The 15,605-nt window shown below is 39.6% G+C and overlaps 1 protein-coding gene across 1 annotated transcript in view; it reads left to right on the top strand.

Annotated features, from left to right (window-relative positions):
* The window catches only part of A2M (alpha-2-macroglobulin), a 43,105-nt gene that overhangs the window by 19,131 nt on the left and 8,369 nt on the right, over positions 1-15,605 (top strand). The window contains exons 17-27 of the mRNA XM_058655762.1: positions 988-1,046; positions 2,060-2,091; positions 2,211-2,313; positions 4,202-4,430; positions 5,791-5,917; positions 6,253-6,374; positions 6,859-6,910; positions 13,237-13,320; positions 13,577-13,753; positions 14,032-14,119; positions 15,231-15,387. Coding sequence (XP_058511745.1) covers positions 988-1,046; positions 2,060-2,091; positions 2,211-2,313; positions 4,202-4,430; positions 5,791-5,917; positions 6,253-6,374; positions 6,859-6,910; positions 13,237-13,320; positions 13,577-13,753; positions 14,032-14,119; positions 15,231-15,387 — 1,230 coding nt within the window. The remainder of the gene's footprint in view (positions 1-987; positions 1,047-2,059; positions 2,092-2,210; positions 2,314-4,201; positions 4,431-5,790; positions 5,918-6,252; positions 6,375-6,858; positions 6,911-13,236; positions 13,321-13,576; positions 13,754-14,031; positions 14,120-15,230; positions 15,388-15,605) is intronic.

The raw sequence follows: 15,605 nt of genomic DNA, 5'->3' as shown, positions 1-15,605 counted from the left end.
CAATCTGCTGGTTTACTCCCTAAGTGACTGCAACAGCCAGAGCTGAGCCAATCTAAAACCAGGAGCCAGGAGCTTCTTCCGGGTCTCCTACATGGATGCAGGGTCCCAAGGCTTTAGGCCATCCTTGGCTGCTTTCCCAAACTATAAGCAGGGAGCTGTATAGGAAATAGAGCAGCTGGAACATGAACCGGCGTCCATATGGGATCCCAGTGCATGCAAAGTGAGGACTTTAGCCACTACGGTATGGCACTGGGGCCAGGAATTCTTTATTTTAATGCCTTTGTACCATGGATGAGGGTAACAGAACAGAGATGAAGTGACGTCCCCAAGGACACTAATAGTAAAATGCATGCCAAAAATGATGGAACCAGGACTGGTACTTTACAGAATATTAATAAAGTTTTCTTTTTAATAAAAAAACACATTGCTTTGTGATATTTATTAATATCACATATATAAAATAATCACATTCAAAGAGCTTAGAGTACAAAATGAGATTATCACCATGTTAACAATCCTTCTACAAATATGACTATTAAGTTTACAACTAAGTTTTTTTGAATATGCCATTATAAGTAATATCTGCCTCAGCCCCAGCACGGTGGCCTAGCAGCTAAAGTCCTCGCCTTGAACACTCCAGGACCCCATATGGGTGCCGGTTCTAATCCCCGCAGCTCCACTTCCCATCCAGTTCCCTGCTTGTGGCCTGGGAAAGCAGTTGAGGACGGCCCAATGCTTTGGGACACTGCACCCGCGTGGGAGACCTGGAGGAGCTCCTGGCTCCTGAGTTTGGATCAGCGCAGCTCCAGCCATGGTGATCACTTGGGGAGTGAATCATTAGACGGAAGTTCTTCCTCTCTGTTTCTCCTCCTCTCTTTATATATCTGACTTTGCAATAGAAGTAAATAAATAAATCTTTTAAAAATGAAGTATATGCCTCTATATTTTAATGTATTTATACTGATGAGGTGATAATTTTCTTTGCAGGATATGGGCTTAAGGGTATTCACCAACTCAAACATCCGTAAACCTAAAATATGTCCATTGTCTGAACAGTTTGCAGCAGACTCTCATCATTATGCAGGTAAAAAAAAAAAAGTATAACTTTATTTGGTTAATATAATATAAATCAAACAAAGGAATTTTAAAAGAGAGAATGTCACAAAAAAATAATGTAAACAAGACTTGCAATTCAGATAGTTTAAGATTCTTGCTAAAGGTCCCGTGGTAACACAAAGCAAGGTCTGTGCAACTGGAGAGAAGGCAAGGCTGACTTTGCAAAGCGCAGTCAGAGGGACAAACCTGCAAAACAGAAGAGAACATCTCCTTGTGGGGAATGGAGCTGTAGAGAGAGCATTTCCAGGCACAGCATCAATCTCAAGAGAGACAGAAATAACCACAACACAGGGTCCCAAGCAGGTGAGTCAGGCAGCGAAGCTCCTTGGCTCTGTCAAACATCACCCAGTGTTCATACTGGACTCACAGAAAACGGGGATGGGAGCGCCTTCTGTCACGCATCACACAGTAAGGAAGCATTTCTTTACAGTCTTACATTTTCACATGGCGTTGGAAGGTGAGTTCAGACAGAAGAATATAAAACGCTGGGGCAGGCCTTGGGGCTGGCAGTTCCCCGACTGCCTGTGTGCCTGCATCTCACAGCAGAGTGCCCAGTGTCCGAGCCAGCCACCTCCTAACGCACAACCTGAAGGGCAGCTGGATCCCTGACCCAAGTCGAGTCCCAGTGTCTTGAATTCATTCTGGTTGACACTGGTTATTCCATGTATGGAGTGAGCCGGTGTATGAAAGAACTCTTTCAAATAAATATCCATCATTAGCTAAATAATAAAACTTTAGAAAACCCAGAAAAGTATTCACTGAGAAACAATTGTTTATGTATAAGATTGTGTGAAGGTTATTCCATGTTCATTTATGACATGTTCTGTAATGCTTCAGCAGTCAGATTTGTAGTAAATGAATGTACATAAAAACACACACCTCCCTCTCCAGCAGAAATGGTTGATGGTAGAGCTTGTTCCAATACTTGAGAACAGAGCTGAAGACTTTCTCATGTTACACGAGTGCCCTCTGCTGGTTGCTCTCTATTTCAACACCCTATCTTTCCTAAGTATTATTATCTTTGTATTTATTATCTGTCTTTTTCTCAGCCAATGTAGCAAGGCTGAGTAGTGACGTACTCGGATATGAATCAGCATACTACGTTTCGCAACCAATGGCCGATGCTTCAGGTACTTACAGAGAAACAGTCAGAAAATATTTTCCTGAGACGTGGATTTGGGACCTAGCGGTAGTAGAGTAAGTAGCTTCCTTCATAAGTAGAAAGTATATATGTTTAATATACACAATGTTAATATATACAATATATACAGAGTACAATGTCTGATATATGTAGTTTATGTATGTAACAGTAAATTAAAATATGTATAAATTATATAAATATATAATATTAAATTAAATAATACCTAGGCCTCAAAATGCTTGATTACGGACTAACGCTTAGTTACAGATTAGCTCTTATTTTTGCTGCATATATTTGGGTAATTGGGTGCACAGTATATTTTATATATATACGTGTATATACATATACACATATATATGTATGTATCTTATCACACTGTTACCCTTTTCTTATTGTGTGATAAGAGCACCTAAAATCTACTCCCTTTTCAAACTCCCAGTTGATGGCACAGTATTATTAACTACGCTGTTCATAAATGTGTTTTGATCTGCATCTCCCCAATCTACCCAAATTGCCCTTACACACTCTGTAGTACCTTTTCACCTTTTTAAAAATTCTACACGCAAGTTTCTTTATCCACTCATCCACCAACAGTCTGTTTCCCATCCTATTCCCTGACTCTTGTGGATAAATACATAATGAACATGGATGTGCAGGTATCACAAGGGATGCTTAGTTCGTTCATTTTTATACCTGGAGGAAGGCATTGAATCCGATACCAGCTCCAATTTTTTTTCTTATTTTGAGGACTCTCCATACTGCTTTCCATAGTGACTATACTGATCTACATCCCCACCACCAGCATAAAAGGTCCTTTGGTATACCTTCATCATCACTTGTTATGTCTTCTTTAATAAGTGTGACACTTCCTTGCACTTTTGATATGCATTTCCTTAATGATGATTAATATTGCTAATTTTATGTACCTATGGGCCTTCCTTATGTCTTTTGGAAAAAGTGCTTATCCACGATTCTGTCCACTTTTTAAAAAGGGATTATGTATTTTTTATTGAATTACACAAACTCTTTATATTTTAAATATATATTAACTTTCAATTCCTTATATACTTTGAATATTAATCCTTTTATCAGATATATAGCTTGCAAATATCTTCTCTTAATCAATAAGCTACTTTTTCATTTTCATGGTTGTTTTCTTTGCTGGAACCACTTCTCAATTTGATGCAATCCATTGATCTATTTTTTGCTTTTGTTGGCTGTGCTTTTTATGTCATGTACAAGAAAAAAATAATTGCCTGTATCAATGTCAAAAAGATTTTTTGTATATTTAGTTTCATGCTTTATGTCTGCCTTGAGGGAACAGGGGGAACTGGAAGACAAACAAGAGTATTGCTATTAGAATCAAGCACATAGCCTTGACGTGGTACCCTTGGAGATGGAGTGCTAAAAGGAGGGAAATTTGGATACACACGAGCATCACTAAATCACTCTAAATCTCTGGGAAGCTGGGCAAGTGGAGGAAGCTGGAGATTAAGTGAGCCGTATTAGGCCTTATTCCAGGAAATTTAAAACAGAAAGTTGGTTTTGCTTGGAAATTAGGATGGTTGTTTGTAGTTGAGGGGTTCATTTTCTACAGACTTGTTGAACATATAATGTGTAAAGTCCTTTTTGGGTACATTTTCCCTGGGGTTAAAATTTTTCAAAGAACCTCCTCATTTCTGGTTCTATCTATGAACTGTAAGGCTGATTCTGCCATGGCTGAATTTTTCCTGTCATTTTAGCAGTTTCTCTCCTCTTAAATTGATTAAATCATTCCTTTTTTAAAGAGGTCAGCATGTCCTTCTTCGGTGTTCTACTCTCTGTTATTGACATTTCTATGCTGTGTATTCAAGTCACAAGAACAGACTCATTTGTATGCGTTTTCTGTCTAGGAAGCACTTGTTTAACTGAGGTATGTTCTGTTCATCACACTGTCCTCCCCAGCTCCTCGGGTGTGGCTGAACTGGGAGTCACAGTCCCTGACACCATCACGGAGTGGAAGGCAGGGGTGTTCTGCTTGTCCAATGAGACAGGGTTTGGTCTGTCTCCCATGGCCTCTCTCCGAGCCTTCCAGCCCTTCTTCGTGGAGCTCACATTGCCCTACTCTGTGATCCGTGGAGAAGCCTTCATACTCAAAGCCACTGTATTAAACTATCTTTCCAAATGCATTCAGGTAAGGAACTTTCTTTCCAGAACTGGACAGAAGGTAACATCCAGGTAGGGAGGCTGAAAAAAAATCATCGTATAATACATGCACATTGGAAGAGATACTGATAGTATTCTGACAGATATAGGTGGGTATATATGTGTAAATATATGTATAGATATATAATTTGTGATAAAAGTCATAATCGCTGAAACCCCCAGATACCAAATTTCAATTTAAAACAAATCTCTAGCCCTTACCATAATGCTTTCAAGATAGGTAGTTTATGCAACATGAAGATCACCCACATAGCAATAAAAATCAGTACTCTTCATGCTCAAGTGGCATTTCCTCTATGGATTCAACCTCTCCATTTTAATGTATTTAAAGTCCCACTCTTCACTGATTGTATTAAATCTTTTCTCTGTTATTTTTTACCTTATTTTTCTTCTTTCCCATGATACAGTTTTATAGGTGTAAGGATTCCCCGCCTCCTCCTGCTTTCCCTTCTCACCATTCCCCCCCATATTATTGCAGTAGTACTGCCTTTCAGTTATAAGTTTAGCATGCTGCTATTTAAGGACATCATGGCAGTGTAGGTATAGACAAAGGTAGAAAATCTAGTATCATATGGTCAAGGTGTATTTAACTGTTTCACTGGGAGTCCTCCTTTGCTTCCGGAGTAGAGATGCCTACTGCAATGGTATCTTCTTATTTTCAAAGCTGTTTGTAAGAATCTTATCTCTGCTGAAACAATGCTTCACAAATCTTACTCTGTACTCTACTAGACCACCTGGGGCATGCTCAAGATTTGAGGTCACCTCTTCTATGGTCTCATCATGTGAAATAGCAGGTTACCTAAAAAAATACACTAATAGGGCCTGGAGGTGTGGCCTAGCGGCTAAAGTCCTCGCCTTGAACGCCCCGGGATCCCATATGGGTGCCGGTTCTAATCCCGGCAGCTCCACTTCCCATCCAGCTCCCTGCTTGTGGCCTGGGAAAGCAGTTGAGGATGGCCCAATGCTTTGGGACACTGCACCCGCGTAGGAGACCTGGAAGAGGTTCCTGGTTCCTGGCATTGGATCGGCGTATATCGGCCCGTTGCGGCTCACTTGCGGAGTGAATCATCGGACGGAAGATCTTTCTCTCTGTCTCTCCTCCTCTCTCTCTATATCTGACTTTGTAATAAAAATAAATCTTTTTTAAAAAATACACTAATATCCAAACATCAGAGCCACCTAATATACTAGAAGTAGTCTGTATTTGTTGACAGTGTGTTTAGTATCAGGCAACCTGAACTCTAACCAATCATTGCATGTGGTTGCGCTCAATCCCTGCTTTCCTCTGGTCTCTGTCTCTAACCTCTTTGTCTCATTCGTCCTTATAGGTCAGTGTGCAGCTGGAAGCCTCGTCGCTGTTCCTCGCTGTCCCAGTGAAGCAGGAGCAAGAGTCTTACTGCATTTGTGAGAATGGGCGGCAAACTGTGTCCTGGACAGTAACCCCCAAGACGTTAGGTGAGGGAAAGGCCCCTAGAAACCATTGTTTGCTCAAGGATTCATCCATGAGGTCCGTGGATCTAGCCTTACATCCCTTGGGAGGTGACCCGCAGCGAACGAGATGCCATCCGTTTTCTAGGATGTCTAAAAGGTCAAACTCACTTTCCTGTCCCCATACCCACTGTGATTTGTTGTCTCATCAGACTCTCTAATTTAAGCAGCTTCCATCTCTGCCCTTGTTTATGAAACGATGGCTTAGGGGCATGAGACATTTAAAATACTGAGTTTGGAAGCATGGGAGAAAGGGTTCAGAGGAACTCATCTCTACCGGGAATTTTTTCTTTTTCTCCTAGGAAAGGTGAATTTCACTGTGAGCGCAGAGCACCTGGAGTCTAGAGAGCTGTGTGGGGCTGAGGCGGCTGTGGTTCCTGAACATGGGATGAAAGACACCATCATCAAGTCCCTGGTAGTTGAAGTAAGTCAATCTGCCTGCTTGATGCGTGGCCGAGCCATACAAAAACCGTTGGACCAATGGATATTGTGACTTTTAGTAAAGAAAGACTAAATAAGATACAAAAACAGAATAAAAGATACTTGCTTTGGTACAAAAATAGTTTTTCATCATATTCATAATTTTCACAGTATATTTTTTCATGAACCCTATGCATATAGCCCATAACAAATCCATTATAACACACATGAATACTACATTAGTGATGTCCATATTTCATAATATTCTTCTCTATCATCTATTTATCTATTGTTTCTGTCTCTTGTTTATAATCTGCTTGCTTTTCAATCTTTTAAGTTATCCCTTTTATATTGATTATACTTACAGAATTATTTATCTGACATAGTTCAAATTCTCTTTTTATCATTCAGAAATCTGTGGTTACCCCAGCAACACATGGGGCCTGTACAATCATTCTTATCTCTAACCTTTCTTTCTTTACCTAAAGCCTGAAGGACTGGAAAAGGAAGAAACATTCAACCTCCCACGTTGTCAACCAGGTAACACTCAACTGTGATCATAAAAATGACATTAACTGAAGTTTGTCTAATATCTGAAAGCCATTTTTATACTACATCTATGTATTCTCTAGAAGGTATGTCTGACCTGAAGTATAATCCGCACACTTGATAAATAAGAAATCTGATTCATAGGGAAACCAAGTATTTTGACCAGGAGGTTAGCCTTTGCTTATACATTCTGAGCCTCTCTCTCTTGCAGTGTATGATGTGGGAATAAGTGGAAAATGAGCAAAACCAAATGAATATTTCTGAAGAGGGTATTTTCCCCGAATAATTATTATTATAACACACAGACAGCTGAATTCAGGCTATTCTTACGCTGAGCTTTGCACAACCACAATGTTTGATAACAGGACCATGCTACTTCCCAAAGAAAGAGGTGCAGTGACTTTTGATGCTTGCTTGATGACAACACAGTGTTTAAGGCACTGTCAATCATTTGAGAAGAGACCTAGGAGGCTTATAGTAAAGGTGAACTCCATATTGATAGAGAAATTTTTTAACACAATGTCTTCTCACCCAAAACCAATGTCTAATTAGCATCATATATCTGTTCTGTACTTTTAAAAACCCACTAACTCCTGTTAACTGTGGTTTTTGTGTTGTCAAAACTTAACAACTGACAGTCTTATTGAGATTCTTCTGTATCTGATGTGCTTCTTTTCAGGTACTGCTCTCAGAACTTCTATCCTTGTTTTTTATCACAGGCTTTCTCTGTTCTCTTTCTTTTAACTGGATCATTTCAAATAGTCCATCTTCAGATTGATTCTTCTGCTTGATTGAATCTGCTGTTGAAATTTTCTGGCCAACAGTTTAGCTGAGTCATTTCTTTCATCTCTAGGATTTTCATTCCATTTTTATTATTATTTATATTCTTATGCCAAACTTCCCCCATTGTTTGTGTTCTACTTCCCAAATTTCATCCAGTGTTCGATAATTTAGCAGTATTATGAATTCTTTTTCAGTCACTTCATGGATGGAACTTTGTTAGTTTCTCCGAGAGGTGGCATAATTCTATGATCCTTTGTGATTCTGTTTCCTTGTGTTGTTATCTGCACATTTGAGGAGACATCCACCTTTCTGGGCTTCCACAGGTATTTTGGGGCAGGTATGAATCTGCCCTGCTTAGTGGAGTTCATGATTCTGGATGGATCAGCTGTTGGTAGTCCCAGACAGGCATAGCTTTTTGTGGGCTTTTTAGTCAGTTGGGCTGCTGACTTTGCTCTGATGTTGACTGAGTAGGGCAGCTGACTGGGAGGTGTCATCTGGCAAGGTCACTATCTGGGCTATAAAAGTTGCTCTCTGGATATTGTGATGACCTGTGGTCAGACTAGTCACAGGGTGTATTTCTGGTGAAGTCATTCCACCATTTGGAATCTTCAGTTCAGTAGGGCAGTGGACTGGAATGTAAGTTTAGGTGGGGTCTCTGCCTAGGACAGACAGCACTAGCTGTTACGCACCTTAGAAACAGATGACACATGATGAAACAGCCGTCACATGACAGCTTCTCTGGGTGTTCACATGGTGTTTAGCTGCTGGTTGTTTACCCTGTGTTAAGCAGATCAGACCCCTCCAGTCTCTTCAAACTGTGAAATAGTGTGCATCTCTGTCCAGGTGGGATTATTAGGTAGATTTTGTAGCTGAAATAAGGCATTATTTGGACACCCAAGACAAACAGATTTAGTAATTAAACTTCTCTGAAGCATATGGAAACAGTTATCCCCTTGCCTTGGCAGGGTCATTGCAGTGGACTCTGAAGTTAGATGTAAAGACTGGCCATCTAGGGCCTCCTGTCATGTTGAATTTCCTGTTGTGCTGAAAACAACCAGCCGAGCTTCGGACATAAGCTGTGTAGTTGGCTGGTGTCTCTGTACATCCAAGCTGGTGAGAACACAGAGGTCTCACCAGACTCTACACCATGCAATGTGACCTCTGCTTTCCTCCTTGCTTGGCTTCTACTCGAATTTACCCACAGGGACACCTGCAAGGAGATCATGGAGGTATCCATGTTGGTCACCGTCACATGGAGATCCAAGCAAGCATGCTGCAGAGAGCCTCAGAATTCTAGGGGAGTTGGATGACCAGCTCTGGTTCCCAATTCCCTCTCCAGCTGCTGTTAGCAGGGAAACCTCCAACTGGCCATTGAACCAACTAGGGGAAGGGGATAAATGACGTAGTCAAGGAGAGGCCATTCTTCTTATGCATTCTTCTTACACAAGAGCTGCGTACTTACCTCCAAATGTGGAGTTTTCAAAAACATGTTACAGTCTGCGGATAACCACTACTTGAGTTTTTAGGGGGAGGGGAGGAAAGACGTTTTATGCCACCTTCTTGCTGCAATTTTTGTTTAAGTACAACTAAAAATAGATAAATAAAAACTCCTTCTTTATTACCCTGATGCATTTATACTTCCAACAGTTTACATTTCCACAATGTATGTTTTTTTTTTTTTTTTTTAATTATTTATTATTTAACTTCAGTAATTACATTGTATTATGTGACACAGTTACATAGATACTTGGGTTCTCCCCACCCCTCCCCAAACCCTCCCACCATGGTGGATTCCTCCACCTTATTGCATAACCACAGCTCAAGTTCAGTTGAGATTTCCCCATTGCAAGCGTATACCAAACATAGAGTCCAGCATCTTATTGTCCCGTCAAGTTCAACGGCTTCTTAGGTATACCCTCTCTGGTCTGATGACAGAGCCAGCAGAGTATAATCCCAGTCAATTGAAAGCTCCAACATACCATCAGCAAAAATTTACATCATTATGGAATTAATTGACATAGTAATGAGTAACCAATATGTTAAAAGTAAATGCGGGTTCCCAGCCACCTTCTGTGACCACCTCACCTATACTTCAATTTAGTTTATACACAACATGTAACATTCAAAACATAACATGTTATACATAACATCATATCATCTTAAATTAAGGCAAGCATGTGGTATTTAACCTTTTGGGATTGGCTCATTTCCCTTAGCATTATGGTTTCCAGTTTGGCCCATTTGGCCACAAAGAACTGCATTTTGTTTTTTTTAATAGCTGAGTAGTATTCCATGGAGTAGATGAACCATAGCTTTCTTATCCAATCCTCTTTTGATGGGCATTTTGGTTGTTTCCATGTTTTTGCAATTACTGATTGTGCTGCTATGAACATAGGAGTACATGTTGGTTTCTCATAGAACAAGTGTTCTGGATATATTCCTAGGAGTGCTATTGCTGGATCATACGGTATGTTGAATTTGAGTTGTTTGAATATTCTCCATACTGATTTCCATAGAGGCTGTACCAGCCTGCAGCCCCACCAGCAGTGGAGTAGGGTTCCCTTTTCCCCGCAACCTCGCCAACAAGTGTCGTTGGTGCTTTTATTCATGTGGGCCAGTCTTACTGGCGTTAGGTGGTACCTCATTGATGTTTTAATTTGGATTTCCCTTATTGCCAGGGAACTTGAGCATTTTTTCATATGTTTATTTGCCATTTGGGTTTGTTCCTTTGTGAAGTGTCTGCCCATTTCCCGTGCCCATTTCTTGAGTGGGTTGTTTGTTTTGACATTTTGGTTGTTTTGTAGCTCTTTGTATATTCTGGATATTAGCCCTCTATCACCTATGTCGTGTGCGAAGATCTTCTCCCATTCTGTGGGTTGCCTTTTTACTTTGTTGATTGTTTCTCTAGCTGTACAGAAGCTTCTTAGTTTAATGAGGTCCCAATTGTTTATTTTGGTCTTGATTTCTACTGCATCTGGAGTCTTTTTTAGGAAGTGAGGGCCTACCCCTAAGTGTTCCAGTGTGTTTCCAACATTTTCTTCCAAAAGTTTGAAGGTTTCTGGATGTAGGTTTAGATCTGTTATCCATTTAGATCTGATCTTAGTGTATGGTGAGAGATGTGGATCTATTTTTTTGTTTCTGCAGGCTATCAACCAGTTGTCCCAGCAGCATTTATTGAACAGACCTTCCCATTTGCCTGGGTTGTTGTTTGTCTTTTTGTCAAAGATTATTTGGCTGTATCTGTGTGGGTTTCCTTCTGGCGTTTCTATTCTGCTCCATTGATCTTCCTCTCTATCTTTGTGCCAATACCACGCTGTTTTGATAACCACTGCCCTATAGTATGTCCAGAGGTCCGGAACTGTGATTCCCCCTGCTAACTTCCTGTTCTTCAGGATAGTTCTAGCTATCCGTGGTTTTTTGTGCTTCCAGATGAACCTTTGGATCATTGTTTCCAGTTCCATGAAGAATATTTTGGGCAATTTGATTGGGATTGCGTTGAATGTATATATTGCTTTTGGCAGTATAGACATTTTAATGATATTGATTTTACCTATCCAGGAGCATGGGATATTACTCCATCTTTTGAGGTCTTGTTCAATTTCTTTTTTAAGCAGATTGTAGTTTTCTTCAAATAAGTCTTCTACATTTTTGGTTAGATTTATTCCCAGATATTTCATACTTTTCTCTGTTATTTTGAATGGTATCTTGCTGGTTAAGTCTTTTTCCATCTTGGGGCTGTTCGCATACACTATGGCTGTTGATTTTTGTTCATTAATTTTGTACCCTGCCACTCTACCAAACTCTCGTACAAGTTCTAGCAGTCTCTGTATTGAGTCTCTTGGCTCTTCTACATAAAGAATCATATCATCTGCATATAGTGAGAGCTTGACTTCTTCGTTTCCCATTTGGATTCCTCTGATTTCTTTTTCTTGTCTTATGGCCTCAGCGAGTACCTCTAGGACTATGTTGAATAGTAGTGGAGAAAGTGGACATCCCTGTCTTGTTCCAGATCTCAGTGGGAAGGGTTCCAGCTTTTCTCCATTCAGTATGATGCTGGCGTTGGGTTTTTCATATATTGCTTTAATTATGTTGTGGATTTTTCCATCTATGCCTACCTTGGTTAGGGTTTTTAGTAGGAAGTGATGTTGGATTTTGTCGAAAGCTTTTTTCCACAATGTATGTTTATCATTTCTTATCATCAGTGTTTTTAATGTGGCCGAAAAATTTATGTAAAAATATCTTGTTATTTTAAAATTATTTTCTCTAACTTTACATGAGGCTAAGCTTATGCCTAATGTGTATACCTTACCTTGTTATCTTTTGGTAATTTGTGGTTTGAGTAGCTTATCTTTTTCTGATTCAATTGTATGACATTAATTCTTATCTCCAGATTTGTTGAAAAAAATTTTTTTATCATGGTCATTCATCCCTTAATTTGCTTATGACATCTGCTTTATTACAAAATCTTAATATGAATTTTGCGGGTATGAGAAAATAAATAATACATTTCCTAGTTTTACTTTTACATATTTTACCAAGATGAAGATGCCAGTAAAATAGGCCCATCAGTAACACTTATTCTACTTCCAACAAATCAACATATTTTGTTTTCCTTGGTCATTTGTCTTTCAGCCTTGATTGTGACACTTTCTTACAAAAGTTTTAATGCTAATTCAGTGAGAAAAGGATATAGTATACAAATATACTACTTTCATGCTCATTTTCATCTAATTTACCAAGAACAAAATGAAAGAAAATACTGCATGAAATAGCCCATTGATACAGCAGCCTGCAATTTCCCATTCTCACCTGTGGGTTCATTGTAAGACAGTGAGTTGAGGGCAACACATTGTGTTATAAAAAAAGAGAGTTATATTATTTAAATAAAAATTTAAAATATGTTTCTTAGTATCAAACTGTATTTCTAGAATCAGATAGTATTAATTTTTACCCACTTGCCTTCATTTTCTGGGTTTGTTTATTTTTTTCATAAACAGACTATTTTCATAACCGGAGAAACCTGACTGAAGAAAGAACATGACAATATTATAAAATTAGGTTCTTTTGTGGATTGCCCCTTTGTTTCATGTAAGCCTTTGCTGAAACCTTTCCTTCACAAACCGGGAAGAAGGAGGTTAGGAATGGACATTAAATAGATTACCTTGTTATCACTGTCTGATGTTATAGCCACAGGACAACTTCAACAGCACCATAGTATCACTGCACTTTTGTCAACATTTTCTTTTGAAAAAAGATGGAAAAGGGAAGGGAAAAAAGTGGAAGGAAGAGAAGGGAAGAAGAGGGGAGGAAAGGAAAGAAGAAGGAAAAGGGCAGGAATAAAAGAAAATACAGCTCTACATCTAGGGGGCAAAGATGGTTGAGTAAGAAATTCTGGAAACCTCAGAATCCGAGTCCCCCATATTTAAGGTAGTTTTATTTTTGGAAATTTCAGCCTGGTCCTCTTTCTGGCAGAGCTCCTCAGAAATACATATTGCAGAAATAACTCATATGTCCTGACTGGTTTCTTTTCCTAGATGGTGAGTCAACTCATCAATTCATCCTGAAGCTGCCTCCAAATGTCATAGAAGAATCAGCCCGAGCCTACGTATCCATTCTGGGTGAGTGCCCAGCCATGGGTGGATTTGGGCATTAACATCTTCAACGACATTTCTTTTCCATTAATATGTATTCAAAATCCCAACTGTAATTTTAACTTGTTTTTTCTGTCCTTCTTTTGGCCTATCTATTGCTACCAACAGTTTCTGTGCCTGAAAGACTCATTTTTTCCCCTAACAATCTTTGTCACTAGATTAATAGTTTTTGAGAATTTACAATCTCTTAAATTTGTAACATCCCATCTTTCTCATTCCCTAGGAGACATATTGGGCTCTGCCATGCAAAACACACAAAATCTCCTCCAGATGCCCTATGGTTGTGGCGAACAGAACATGGTACTCTTTGCTCCTAACATCTATGTTCTGGATTACTTAAATGAAACACAGCAGTTGACTCCAGAGATTAAGTCCAAAGCCATTGAATATCTCAACAGGGGTGAGTGATCGAATGAATGAGTTGCAAAGTAACAGTGTTACTTCAATTGAATTTCCCAATAGTCCTGAGTTATTTATCCATAACTGTGGTATTTGCTTATTACCTGTAATGGCTACAATGATGTTAACTTCATAAAAGCTATGCACTCTCCAACTTCCAATAAATGTGTAGGTCTTAGAACTTGTTAATATGTAACAGAAACATTTAGGAAAGGTCACAAGAGAGGCCTCAACATGAACATTGATTTATCAAGTTGTGTTATGACCTATCCATTCTAGGATACCAGAGGCAGCTAAGATATAAACATCGTGATGGTTCCTACAGCACCTTTGGGGAGACACTTGGTGGGAATGAAGGCAATACCTGGTAAGGGAAGGTCTCATTTTTTGAGCTCCTATTCTTGTACCAGTCTTTGGATATACATTACCACAACATTCACAACAGCCCAGTCATAAGTGCATTATGAGACCTAGAGTTCATTATATGAGATTAATACAAGGGTACCAAAGAAAAGAGAGATGATACTGAAATGCATGCTGTTATACTTCTTTCCCAAATTCATCCTGCTATCAACACACCAAGATATTTTCTCTAAAACAATTACTATTTCTAAAGCAGTTGCCATTAGCCATGAGTTTTAGATGATTTGATTGGGGAGCATCTCAAATACTTCTGAGGTACTTATGTTAATTTTAATTTACATTGTCTTTTTAATTTATTTTTATTGTAAAGTCAGATATACAGAGAGGAGGAGAGACAGAGGGGAAGATCTTCCGTCCAATGATTCACTCCCCCCCGCCCCAAGTGACTGCAATGGCCGGTGCTGTGCAGAGATCCAAAGCCAGGAGCCCAGATCCTCTTCCAGGTCTCCCACATGGGTGCAGGGTCCCAAGGCTTTGGGCCGTCCTCTACTACTTTCCCAGGCCACAAGCAGGGAGCTGGATGGGAAGTAAGCTGCCCGGATTAGATCTGGTGCCCATATGGGATCCGAGCGTGTTCAAGGCGAGGACTTTAGCCACTAGACCATGGCGCCGGACCCACATTGTCTTTAAAAATAAATCATGAAAGTAGCAATGAAAGTAGCAATCCAAGACAAAGATATAACATACTAGTTTTTAAAGTCCCTAAGATAAGACAGCTTGGAAAAGGTTATTGTATAGTAAAAAAGCCCATGAGGGTCTTTCACTCTAGAAGGAATTCTAAAAAGAAGAGAGATTGAAGATCCTATTCAAATAGCTTAGAAAAAGGAAATTATAAGTATTTGGACTCCCTGAGATAAAGAGAAAGTGAATTGGCAAAGAAATACTTGATATAGTACCTTAATCAAGGAGAATAAAGGAATAAGAATTCAAAGTTTTCAAGAGTTCTCTGCCAGATGACTCATCAATGTAAGAAATGTCCTAGAATGCCAGTTGCTGTGAAGCAACCATAAACCATTTTCATAACATCAATCTCATTCCCGTTTCCTCCCCACTAGGCTCACAGCCTTTGTGCTGAAGAGTTTTGCACAGGCGCGAGCATATATTTTCATTGACGAAGAACACATCACCCAGTCTCTCTTGTGGCTCTCCAGCAAGCAGAAGGATAACGGCTGCTTCAGGAAATCTGGGTCACTGCTCAACAATGCCATGAAGGTGAACTGTTCTGGAGTTGCCTGCGATTTGTTCATCATGATTGCAAGGATGACAAGAGGGAGTCATAATGCAGAACTGCCTAAGAGAGGGTATCAGAGAAAAGACCAGGAAAGAGGGGATGGAATTTAGCTGGGGTAGAATGCTTTGCCCTGTGGGGATGAATACAAGTAAGGATAAATTTCATGACTCAGAAGAATTCAGAAGTTGAGTAACTCTAG

The sequence above is a fragment of the Ochotona princeps genome, chromosome 27, assembly GCF_030435755.1.
Source record: "Ochotona princeps isolate mOchPri1 chromosome 27, mOchPri1.hap1, whole genome shotgun sequence".
NCBI lineage: Eukaryota > Metazoa > Chordata > Mammalia > Lagomorpha > Ochotonidae > Ochotona > Ochotona princeps.
Note: the sequence above shows the minus strand (reverse complement) of the source record. Positions and strands in the feature narration are given on the sequence as shown.